General features: G+C 38.4%; 1 protein-coding gene across 15 annotated transcripts in view; it reads left to right on the forward strand.

The window, feature by feature from the left end:
• ABLIM2 (actin binding LIM protein family member 2) overlaps positions 1–12355 on the forward strand; it is a 133525-nt gene that overhangs the window by 72698 nt on the left and 48472 nt on the right. For all 15 annotated transcript variants that reach the window (XM_048303546.1, XM_048303549.1, XM_048303550.1 and 12 more), the window contains exon 7: positions 10276–10363. In XM_048303546.1, coding sequence (XP_048159503.1) covers positions 10276–10363 — 88 coding nt within the window. The remainder of the gene's footprint in view (positions 1–10275; positions 10364–12355) is intronic.

The following is a 12355-nucleotide window of genomic DNA, read 5'->3' on the forward strand; positions in this document are numbered from 1 at the left end:
GGTTAACATTTTACTGGTTTACATGTGTGTAGATGTCTAGAAAAAAATAATCAATATATGTTTTTAAAATCTATTAATTACAACCGTATATTATTTTGAAATAAGGAAACAAATGCAGTAGGCACTGGGCAGAAATGAGACTAGAAGTGTCAGTAATTTATATGTCAATTAAATGTCACTTATACCTCAGTCACTTATTAATTAAAGCATGAATCCTATTTTTCGTAGTTTGTTTTTTACTTTGCCCTAGGGCTGAGGTGATTTTGTTTGCAGCCACATCTACTTTGTAAATCGATTGCCTTTCCCTTTGCAAAAGTCTCAGGGATAGCAGAGACAATACTAATTCCTTGCAGCAGGGAGTACAAATTTCTGCCTGCAGTGTGGAAGAATGGTTCATTCTGCAATGTCTGTTACCCTGCTCTTTCATTAACAACAGGACCTACTGATGTGTGAAAGGTGCTTGAGCACCTTATTATGTAGGCATTAATAGTGAAACACACAATAAAGGCGGCTCTGTCTGTACGAGCGAAGGCTTCCCTGTGGCATGGGCAGCTTCGGGAAGGCTGTCAGAGCAGCAAAAGGATCCAAATGTCAGCGCTATCTTCGTTAGAAACTGCTCTCTGCGCCAGTTTTCTCCCTTCAACAGAGAAGAAAGAAAACTGTTGGAAAGACACATCTAAATAAATCAGCATTAGCTTTTCCAAAAGGAGACCATCTAAGGTAGGAAATGTTAACTAGCCCTTTCAATAAATGATGTTAGCTGAGATGCAAGGCATTTTGCAGCTTGGGAATGGTCTCTGGTTTGATGCCACTTGCATTTATCTGGGGCTGCTGGCTTGCAAAGGCGGGTTAGTCATCAGTGCATTGTATCTGAATTTGGCTGGGTAAGTGTTGACAGTTGACCTAGACTTTCTGCTTTAAAGCAGGCATCATTAAAAATACTGTCAGCAAGCAAATAAATAGAAATGCAAATGCTTTTTCCCCGTAGCTTTTAGCCTTTTCTGTAGCCCAGTTATATTGGTTTAGATTAATTCACCTCATGTTTCTCCCACTTTCAGCCTTTCCCTTTTTTAGTCACCTCTTCTCTTCAGAAATACGGGGCTACACCTATCTGTATTTATTATCTGAACGGCTAAAATCTCACAAGTTGTTAATGTCAGGAGAAAACTATACATTGAACCAAACTCTTTGCATAGCTTTGTTCCTGTAAATAATTTTTTAGGTTTATTGAAGAGCACTTAGTACCATTTGATGATAGCTGAAGACTGTTAAATTTTTACCAAAGTAAGGAGTTCTGCAAACTATTTCTGAATAACAGAAAAGTTCAGGATTTGAGGGAAAGTGGTTGATAGAGAAGAAAGAATGACTATTGCAGGTTTTCTGGGAGTTTTTGTATTTCTTTTCTCAGCTGCTTACTTGCCTTTCTGTTGAGAATTCCTCCCACATGTATGGGAGAATCCTCAGTAGTGCTGCTGTGCGTTTGTGCTTGTGTAGGTTTGTATGTGTAAGTTTTAGTGCATAGTTTGATTTTTGAGTCTGGCAGACACTTGTGGTGTCCACTGCTTTTCCTTATTATGCAAAAACGTAGTACCAGTTAACTATCTTAAATTATCTGAACTGATTAAAGGATCAAAGGAGTGATTCCAGTAGTCACCCTGATACCTCCTGAGCCTCAGACCCTAGCAGCACACAGTCTGCCAGTTACACTGCCTCTCTAAAGCCATGTGTTGCTGTGGTGATGCATTAATATCCAGTGCTATTTGCCAGCATTTGAGTGTTCTGACAGTGTGAAACATTGCACTTCATGGATGTCTTCAGTCCCTCATCCAATTACTTTGAGTATTCTTTCATTCCTGGTGGTCCTCTGACCCACGTCGGGGGAACGCTGCATCGCACAGCTCTGCACAGCCCCGGACCTCCCCTGGCCCAGTCAGCAGCACAAGCACCTGCCTCCAGCTCTCTCCTGTAACCATGGCAGTGGTGCAGCAGTAAGTGTGCTCAGTGACAATTGCCTTTGTTGATGAAGTATCTCCAGGAGGCTCTGGCCCATGTGAAAACAATTCAGCATGTCTGCTGATAGCAGGAGAGCAGCCTGTGACTCATTTCTTGTAGCTTTACAATTTTTTCATCCTACTAACCTTCAGCATTTTTTGTGCTTTTTCAGATTTCTTTTTTTCCCCCCGAAGTAAGGACTTCTGAATGGTACATTGAACTGGAAATATGTGGATTAAGCCTGAAAGTAGAAACTTCCTACTTTTAGGAAGGATTATTAACGTCAGTTCTGCATGTGACAGCAGCATTTCTAGTCCCAGCTAAATCTAGTGATCCAGAAGAGCAATCCTTATTCAGACACAGAATGAGAGACAGCTTCTGTTCTTAGATGTTTACAGCCCAGATCACCATGTTCAGAATGAAAAAGAGCTGTGCTGGCTTCATTTGATAAATCACACTGTTTCTCCAGGGCTGTTCCATCTTGGTTGAGCTTCATTCTTCCCATCTGAAATGGGTGGGCTAAATGCACAGCTGCAAAGTTGAAAATTAAAGGGAGTATGTCTGCAAATCATCTTTCTCCTTCTTCACTCCCTCTCCCCGATTAAGAGTTGGCATAAGTGAGAGCCAGCTGCAGCTTGTCTTGGCTGCTAGGTGGGCTTTAAGGAATGGGAGAGGAAAGTGGAAAAGAAATAAAGGAGATTTGTTGAGCAAATGGAAAACAGAAGCCTCTTCCAGTCTCAGTGGGTGACAAGAAAAATTGCAAAGCTGAGAAGAAAAGGACAAGCAGATCACTCACTCCATAACAAAAACAACTGAGTGCAAAATCAGTGGTTTTAGGTATGACAGACCATTTTGGTTTACAAGAACATTTACCAGATTCTGTAGAAAAATATGCACTGTTGTCCTTTTCCAGATTTTACCTGATTGTGGCCAGGCTGAATTTGCTTCTGAGACAGAACTTGTTTGCAGATGCCACAGAATGAGATTACAGTTGTAATAGTGCTATTTTTCCTTCTATTATTTCTTTTTGCTCAATTTACGGTTTTTTAATTACTTCTATTTTATTTTCTCCCACAACCATTAGAAGCTTCTTCTTCTGAGAGTCCAGTATTATAGGAAGTTGTTATCATTCTGAGATAAATGCTCCTGTTGGTGCATTTGATCTGCACCTTATACCTGGAAGAATAAAGAGCATGTGGGAAGCAGTTAAAATGACTCAAATGTGGGTGGGAATTCTCAAGGCTCTGCAAAGCAAAGCAGGATGAGCCAGAACCAAGAAAACAAGAAATAACTGTACATGTGAGATTGCTAAAGCTATAAGTAATGCTGCAGGTGCATGTAGTGAACATTTCATGTGACTGTTTCTTGGCATCCAGTAGGATCATAAACGAATCCAGTAAGGAGAAGGTGAGGAGAATGATTGATACAAAACATTACACTGCATTTACAGTGGTGTAAATCCTGATGAAAACAGTTCATTTGCCCTGGCATGCTGTTGAAGTGACTCAGTGGTGAGTCAGGTCCACTGTGACTAAGAGAATTAGTAAGAGTTTTTCTCCACAGAATTCTGTCTTTAACTTCTGGCTGTCACACTTTTTTCTTCTCAGCACTGTTGTATGACATAAACAATAGATATTTTGCTAAATACCTCTGCCTTGACAATGTTGCCTGTCCCTTCACACCCAGTAGATGATATGACAGCTGTTTACTAACTTAACCATTACTGTATGTAACTATTACTGAGTAATTCTTAAGGTCCTTCTGTTGCATATACAAAACTCTGGCTTTGCTAGAAATGTGAATGGAGATTTTATGTTATTCCTCTTAAAGCTGGTAACTGAGCACAGTGTTCTATTCCAAACACAAAGGTTATTTTCTGAATAGCATCACTCTAATTTGAAAATACTCTTTAGAATTCAGTTTATGGAGGCCAATATTGTGCTTGTAATATGTCACTATGTGGATACAGTGGCAGTTATCAGTGTGTGCATTCATTGATAGCACTTGATGGTGCAGTGCTTTGCATCTTCTTCATGGAATTCCTGAGAGAAAGACGGACAAACATCTGAGCCCTAGATTGTACACAGCCTTTTGGATTAAATGCATGCTGTGCAATGTGGGTTGAAGTGCTGGCCAAGAGGAGGAGGGTTGTATTAACTTGTGGGAATAAGCAAGAACAACCCCTTATTGGGTTTGCCTAATTGGTGGAATAACTTGATAGGAAAATTTTCTAAGCCTGTTCTGTGCTGTTAGGTCAGAGAGTTATTAGATAATATGTAATGTAGTTCTGGGAGCAGGAATTAAAACCTTATCTCAGCCAAGTCAGGGAAATGCATTTACTTACAGAAATTGTGATTTTGCTTTCACAAACCAATGCAGTGACTGATTGGGCTATTTAAAAAAAAAATGCTGTATCTCATTCAAAAACCTTATTAAATTAAAAAAAATCTGGAGTTCCTTTTTATACTTTTGCTTCTTTATCAGTTTCCTGTACATTTCTGGCACCTAAGAAAATGTACAATTCATTCACATAATGGCTTAATATCTTGGTAAAAACAATCATTTGGGGGATGAATGGAGAAGTATAAACAGGATGAATTAAATAGCCACTAAAGGAGTTCAGTGGTTTTCCACCCTTTTTATTTATATACTTAGAAAAAAGTATTCCCAGTGAAAGCACATGCTCCTTAATGTTGAGTTTAAAATGATAGATAATGAAGCAGATATGAAATGATAGGTAATGGGAGCAGAACAGAGCCAGCAGATCTCTAAGGAAATCTTCCACAAAGTGCTAGAACTAGCAAGGGGATTTTGGTGGAGGACTACCATGATAGTTGACAGGCTGGAGCATGTATCCCGAGTAGATGCTCAGGGAGCTGAACTTGTTCAGCGTAGGAAAGTGACAGCTTTAGTGGGACCTAATAGTAGTGTTGCCATACCTATGAGGAGGCCCTAGAGGATGTGGAGACAAGCACCTTCCTGGGGCACATGGTGGGAGGGCAGGAGACACCTGTCATAAATTTAAAGAAGGGAGGTTCTGACGGGATAAAAAGGAAAAAAAAAAAATCACTAAGAATAACTAACCACTGGAGCAATATTCTCAGAGGTTTTCAGTATTCAGCTGAAGAAATTCCTGAGCAGAATGATCTGAATTGAGCATCAACCCTGCTTTGAGCAGGAGGTTGGATTAGATGACTTCCTGAGGTCCTTCCCAACCTGAATTATTCTGTCATTATGTAGTCACTTACACACTTCCTGGCTTTAAAATGAATTCTATTTCTGTTGGCTGTACTATGAAGTTTACCTGAAGGAATCTCAGTGGCCTTTAATGAACAAATGGGAATGTCCACATGAATAGAAATTACTCAGAAAATGGAGACAAAATATAGGAAAAAAAATAATTTATTGTCTAATCAAAGTTTTACCCTTTCACCCATCCCTACACTGCCTAAGTACTTCTCACCTTCCTATCCCATACAAATAGTACCTTCCCTCCACGTTAAAAGCAACAGTAGTCAAGTCATATGTCTTTTATAAGGTCCTTAATCCTTCATTTCAGGTTGAGAAGCTGCCTGATGGAAAGGCTTATTGACTGTTGGTGGTTTTGTGCTTTATTCTGTTTCCCTTTGCTTGGACAGGTGGTTGTCTGGTGATGACGCAACTCTTCAACAAATCTGTTCCGTGTGAAAAGCTTTGAACTAAGAATGCTTTATACCAGTCTTCTGTGGGCTTTGTTTGTGGGTCAGGCAGCTGCACCATGCCTTGGCATACCCACCAGCTCAGTGTTTTGTAGGCTGTTTTTCATTATTTCTATTCAGGGTAAGATACAGTTAGGAATTGATTTAGAGATTGGAGTATGAGGTTAGCAGGATCTACCTCATTAGATAACACTTAATGGTAATGAGGAACTATTATAGCAACTATATTGTATTATACACTTAAAATGGAAAATATGCTTTGATGTGATTGAATCATTGCAGCAATCTAACCTTTTGTCACTTCCACAAACTCTTTACTCCCAGCAATAAAAGATGGCAATTATTATCACTATGCATTTTGATAACAAGATAGATTTTTTTTTTATTGTTACTATTTTTTATTTTTACAGGAGAAAATTTACTGATAGCTTTTAATTCTCAGGAAAATAATCAGATAGTTATACATTTATCTAATATATTAAACTATTTTCTGTACTATCTGTCTTGCCTTTACAAATTACTTCATTGAGTAATGCAGTGAGATAGGATGTACTTAGACTTTAGTGATGAATCAGACATCAGAAATCTTGAGTCTTCATTCCAGAACTCAGCTCATGCTCTGAGCTTTAGGCTTCTCAATCTCTCGTGTCAATCCACAAGCAGTTGTTGCTCATCAACTGCAGTAAAAAATTATATCAATCACACTTCTAGAAACAGCAGGAGAAGCTAGACAAACAATGTCATTGTGATAGAGTTGCAATTATTGCACATATCATTTTTTATATATTCTACCACTTCATCATTTATTGCAGCTATAGCCAGAAAACGAGCAGAGTTTTTTGCTGAGCTGTCTGCAATAATGTAATACATTTTTCCTGAGTGATGACAGCTAATTTAAAACTCCAACTTAACTAGTTAAGGGTATTCCTTTTGGTATGATTTACTCTAGTTTTGCTAGCTTTGCATGTTTTCAAGGCCTGGTGATCATACTGCTCTGAAGGCTTTCCAGTAACACCCCTTACTGTCTTCAAATTGTGCTTTGAATGATGCAGTTCACCTTAGTCACAGCAGGTTTATTACTCTTTTACCTAGTTCAAGCCCTCAAGTTACGAGAAATGAGAAAAGGTGGTTGTATGCACTTTGTTAGAGAGCTTTCTGGTCCTGTTTTGAGTGAAGCATGGGTTTGTCTATTGGTGTGCTGTGGGACAGCAACACTGTGATGGTCCCTGTGCTCAGGGCAAGGATTGCAGGAGGTCCTTGGCTCCCCTGGTAAAACATTCCTCATGTTAATTAGCCCAGAAGGCTCTTCCTTCTCTGCAGAGGAGACTTTTCATTCAAAAGGGAAAGAAGTAGCTCATAATGCTTTGTCTCAGAGTGTTGAGGACTCTTTTGACTCAACTTTAAATTACACACTAAGAGTGTGACTTGGTGGTTATGGAAAGCTGGTGCATAGTCACTTGAAGAGAAATTAAATTGTTGCTAATGTTGTGTGTTACTAAGGACATGCTTTGCTATTTGGGTTTGAGGTAATCTCTGCTGAAAATTAGTCTTCAAGTTGATCTTTACAGTAATACTATCTTCACATCTGGATTCCTGGGCACAAAGACTGGTGCAGTCTTGAAGCAAATGTAGGACATTGAGGAGGTTTTTTACAATCTACCACTTGAACCATAAGAGATCTCTCAGAAATTAATGTCGCTTCTTCTGTGCTGTGTGTGTATTGGTATTTTATTAAACACTGAGACAACAATCTGTCAAACTAAGCTTTCAAACTGTGGAAAGAAGTAACCATATGGTTAGGAATTTGTTTGCTGCATTGAACTACCTCACATCAATATAAGCAAGAAGAGAAAAAATGGTGAGACCTTTATTACAACTAAGCCAAAACCATACAATATTTGCTTCCCTAAGCTTATAAAATATCTGGGTTCTGCTGGAACCAATTATTCATCGGTGAGACCAAGAAATCAGTGAGACCCTGAAATTGAAGGGACAGGAGAAAGGGGCAGTGATGAAAGCTTCCTTGGCATTCACCCAAGGGACTCCATGATTGAGACTCAGGTCCGGGGTTTGAATATAATTTATGATACCTGATCAGGGTAACTGCATATACATATCAATAAATAGTGTTATTTAATTCCTGCATCAGCTGCCTAGCCTCAGATTCAGATGGCACCTCTCATTTAGAAACATGGTGTGGTCTGTTTTAACTACTTCCAAGTGATGAAGAGTCTGCTATGTCTTGTCTTCTGTGCTTTGATTAGAAGAACAAAAAAAAAATTGAAAAGGGGCGACAAAAGCTACTGTCAGCACTTAGACTTGTATGAAAATGTTTGAGTTTGTCCCATTTTAATTCAGAGATAATTATGCAAAATCCATTGGAGTTCTCCTGGTGTGATCATCAGCAAAAGGATCACTACACTTTTCTCCCCTAATTTTTCTGTTATAGTTGTGTCTAATTATAAAAGAGGTCTCTCTGTGCCATTCTATACCTGGCTGATATTACTGACTATGCAAAGTGAAGTAAAATTACATATTTGCTTGTACTGTTAAATTTGGGGAAATAGACTTTATTATGTGATGCATCGAGGTTATCTGAGAATTTGTCCTGGCAGTTTATTTTAGCAAAGAAGTCATTGCATTCCCTTAGGGAATGTTAGCCTGGGAATTGTATCAGTTGTGCTAAATCAGTTGAGTTATTGAGGCTATGCATTGCATTAGCAACACTTGTGCAGTACAAACCTTCCAAGGGAAATGGTACTTCTTTTCAGTTTGATATGCCAAACGTAAGTTTATCTGTTGATAATTAAATACCCTCTGTGCTTGAACACCTGCACTAAGGCAGGCAATTTTAAACCTGAAGTTTGAGCTCAATACTGATACTTTGTGGTCTGGAACTTTAAAGGTGTCATCACAGATAGTAGTGACCATCTTCTAAAGTTGCAAAAATCACTCTGAAATCTGCACAAATGACACCATAAAAAGAGTAAACTGAAGCATAGCTGCTTGCAAAATGGCAGTTGTGATGTGATATGTTGCTCTTCTTTATTGCCAATCTGAAATGCTGCAGCAGGTTTTCAGGAGTGAATCAAGTTAACACTGATGGAGTAAAACCAGAGATTCTTTAACCTGGATCTACTGCATTCGTACGATTCTTACTGTGGATGGCAAAATAGCCCCCATACACAGATGACATTCTTTTAATATAAATACATCTGAAAGCTTTGAAATTTAGGAAACGAGAAAGAGTTAGAAAAGTCACCCTTGTAGTACCAGGGATAAATTTCTAGACGGATAGCAGGGGGATTTACAGTGCAGTGTTGTGAGAACCTATTTATGTGCTGAAGGCAGTGGGGCAATGCTTGATAGTAGCTTCTTAAAGGAACACACAGTCCTAGTAGCACTTTCAATATTTTTCAGATAAGCAGGTTATGAGACATTCTACATGGACCGAAGTTTTCATATTTTTAACTTCAGGGGAATTTCTGCTGAAGTCAGGCTTAGCTTAAGTTAAACCTAGTTTACTTTAGCTCTAAGCTGTAGAGTTACTCAATCTCCTGGCTTTTGTTCCCAGTGGAAATGGCATTGACCTCAAGTCATTTAAACCGTGGGCAATTCTGTCTAGCATGGAAGAGTGTGGGGTCAAAAAGGAAAAAGGAGATGCCAAGATTTGGCTTTCAGTTCTGTAAGGAATTTGAAGGGTGAGGAGTGCTGGGAGCATGTGCAAGCACTGTCTTTAGGATGCCAGACTCTGTTCTGTGAGTGCCATCTGAAAGATGGGGTGGAAATGCAGCTTGGAGGGACTGGCCCATGTTGTTCACTCAGCAGAGCACAACTCCCTGCTATTTTTGTCACTGGCTCAAGCCAATATTGCAGGTAATTGGGAATTTAAATATATGAAAATTGTTAAGTTACTAAGTAGTTCTGAGCAAATTGAGGGCTCGGTTCTGTTCTCATTGCAGTCAATGAAAATGGTGGTATTAAATTATGTGGATTCATCTCTGAACAGATGGCAAAACTCTTGGCCTGTCTGTGTCATTGCACAGTACCCAAAGCTGCCTGCTCTGAACTTACATTCCTATAGGCAGGCTACACACGGTCCTCATGGAAGCTCTTTAGTACAAGTTACCTGCAAGACACTTTCAAAGCAGCTACAAACATTCCTTGCACAGCGTGGTTCTTGCTGAGCATTAAGATTATGTATTCAGTTGAAGCATGATGAACATATGGTTGAGTTGCAGTCCGTGCTCAAGTTTATGACCTCCCAAATTCCTTGTGCAGGTAAGTCCTAAGCTACTCTGCACTTGGTTTACAGGGAAAATGTGTTCATTGCGTAAATTTGTTTCTATCCTGTAAATTCAGAGACTTAACTATTGCACATCAACTTTGTTTTGTTTTGTGTAGGCAGGACCATAATTACATTTTAAATCATGAATTGTCTAGAATGAGAAGTTGACACTGTGGTTATAGGAGAGTGTTGAACTAATTGCCATTAACTAATTAAATTAATCATGTTCAAGAGAATGAAAGAAAAACTGCTCAACTGATTAATATGCTTAATCATCTGTACCTTCTTTCCAAACAGGCAGGAGAAAAGCATTATCACCCAACCTGCGCACGATGTGTCAGGTGCAATCAGATGTTTGCAGAAGGAGAAGAAATGTATCTTCAAGGTAAATCAAACAAACAAAAAATAAAACAGTTCCACTTGGCTCTCTTGCCCACACCTGCTTGCCCACACCACAGGCTTGCACAGGAGAAATTCAGTGTTACAGAAGGACTTGTGCAATACAGTATGCAGTGGGAAAAAATGTCATTTAACATAGATATGCGCTGAAATCCTTCATATGTAGCAACTTTTAGCTCTACTAAACTGATCTAAGAAAACTGCCTGTGCAGTTAAATACAGGGGCAAACACCAGAGAAAATGAAGGCTTTTGCATATGTGTTTTACTGGCAGTATCTTTTCAAAGGAAAACGGAAAAGAGAAACTTGGTAGGATGTGGGAACTGCAAGGCTGGTGTATTATCCTAAAATCACGTGCATGCCCAGATCTGTGTTTACAACTTTGCAATTGTCCATGGTTTTCTAGAAGTGTACTTTGAAATTTTTCCTTAAGCTGGAAAAGTTAGACTCTATTTAAAACACAACAGTGGTCTCAGTAAGATCTAATTATGGTTTAGTACTTTATTTAAAATGACTATTTTATTGTCACTTTGGTTTGCAACAAGAACTAGCTCATTAAAAGACATAGTGATACTTGTCTGGGCTCTCCCTCAGGAGCCAGAAAATGCTGTTATTCTTCCAATTGAGAAGGATCTTAGCAGTACTAAAATCCCATGTGAAATCAATGCTTTGAACAAAGTATATCAGACTACAAAAATGTTTCTAGATTTCAAACCCTCTGAAACTCATTTGCAAATCAATCTTCTCTTTCAGTTCCATTTGTTGTAAGGGTAGCTATTTGTTAGGGTTTGTTCTGGTTAGTAGTTCAAATAATAGCAAGGTATGCTCAGGTTTTGTTAATTTGGATCCATCTTACTGTATTTTCTGACGCATGGAATGTTCATACCAGCTTACTGGCATGCCCTTTTTATCTTCACATGGAGAGCAGTTTCCATTAGAAGCTGGTGTTATTGCCATGAAAGATCTGTGATTTGGACTGCCTAACCTGTTAGATAATAAAAAATGTCAGAGCCCAGGGTTTTATAATGTGTTCTTCATCCTCTTAATAAATTACGGTAAAGTTCCTTTGGGTGTTGCATGTTCCTTAGCAGAAATTTTCAGTGGTCATCCAACAGACAAGTTTTGGGAAAGGACTTTTTTTTCTTCAGTGTGAAAAAGTTTCCCAGCCAGTGATGCTTGGCTATAGACAGGAGTAGTTAAAAAAAAAAAAAAAAAAAAAAAAAAAAAAGTGATCTAAATACTTCTTAAATCAACTGGGAAAGTGGGATAATTTACAGCAATTAATGAGACAAGTGGGGCAAGCTCAAACCCACTTGTGAGTAGAAGATAACTTAGCATTAAATTTAAAGGTGCTATAAAAATGATTCTTAGTTGTTCAGTAATAAAAAAATCAGTAACTTAGTAAACATAATTTATCTGGTCTGTACTTATAGGTACTCTTTTACTGCAAGAGTCTGGGTTCATCTGGGTTATTTTTGTGAAATAAATTCTAATGATCTCCATCTGTCTTCTGGGAAATAGGCTTTCTGTTTCTATCTTGTTTCCAAAATCCACTAGTTAGAAAACTATCAAACTGCTGTGAAAACAAAGCATTTTCAATTATTCTTCTTGGTGCTCTCCACCCAGTATAAACATTAAATATTTATTACACAAAGGTTCTCAACTTCCCATTTAGTCAGGCAGAAGTTGCAGTGCACTCATATTATTTAACTGTGGGGAGCTTTAATTTGTGGCTTGTCTGAGTTCAGACTGGAATACATGTAAAGGTTACTATTAAAACTTAAAAATAATTATTTTATTTTATATCACTATACACATTCCTCTTCTACTGAATGCTATTTCAAATTTCATGTTCAACTTATTTTAAATACTATTTCCTTTGTGACTAGCACAAAACTATTCGAGTTTCTATCTCACACACATTGTTTACTTACATATCTTCAAGATCCTTGTTTCAATACCTGTATGCAATAGAGAAT

Source organism: Corvus hawaiiensis, chromosome 5 (assembly GCF_020740725.1).
Source record: "Corvus hawaiiensis isolate bCorHaw1 chromosome 5, bCorHaw1.pri.cur, whole genome shotgun sequence".
Classification (NCBI taxonomy): domain Eukaryota; kingdom Metazoa; phylum Chordata; class Aves; order Passeriformes; family Corvidae; genus Corvus; species Corvus hawaiiensis.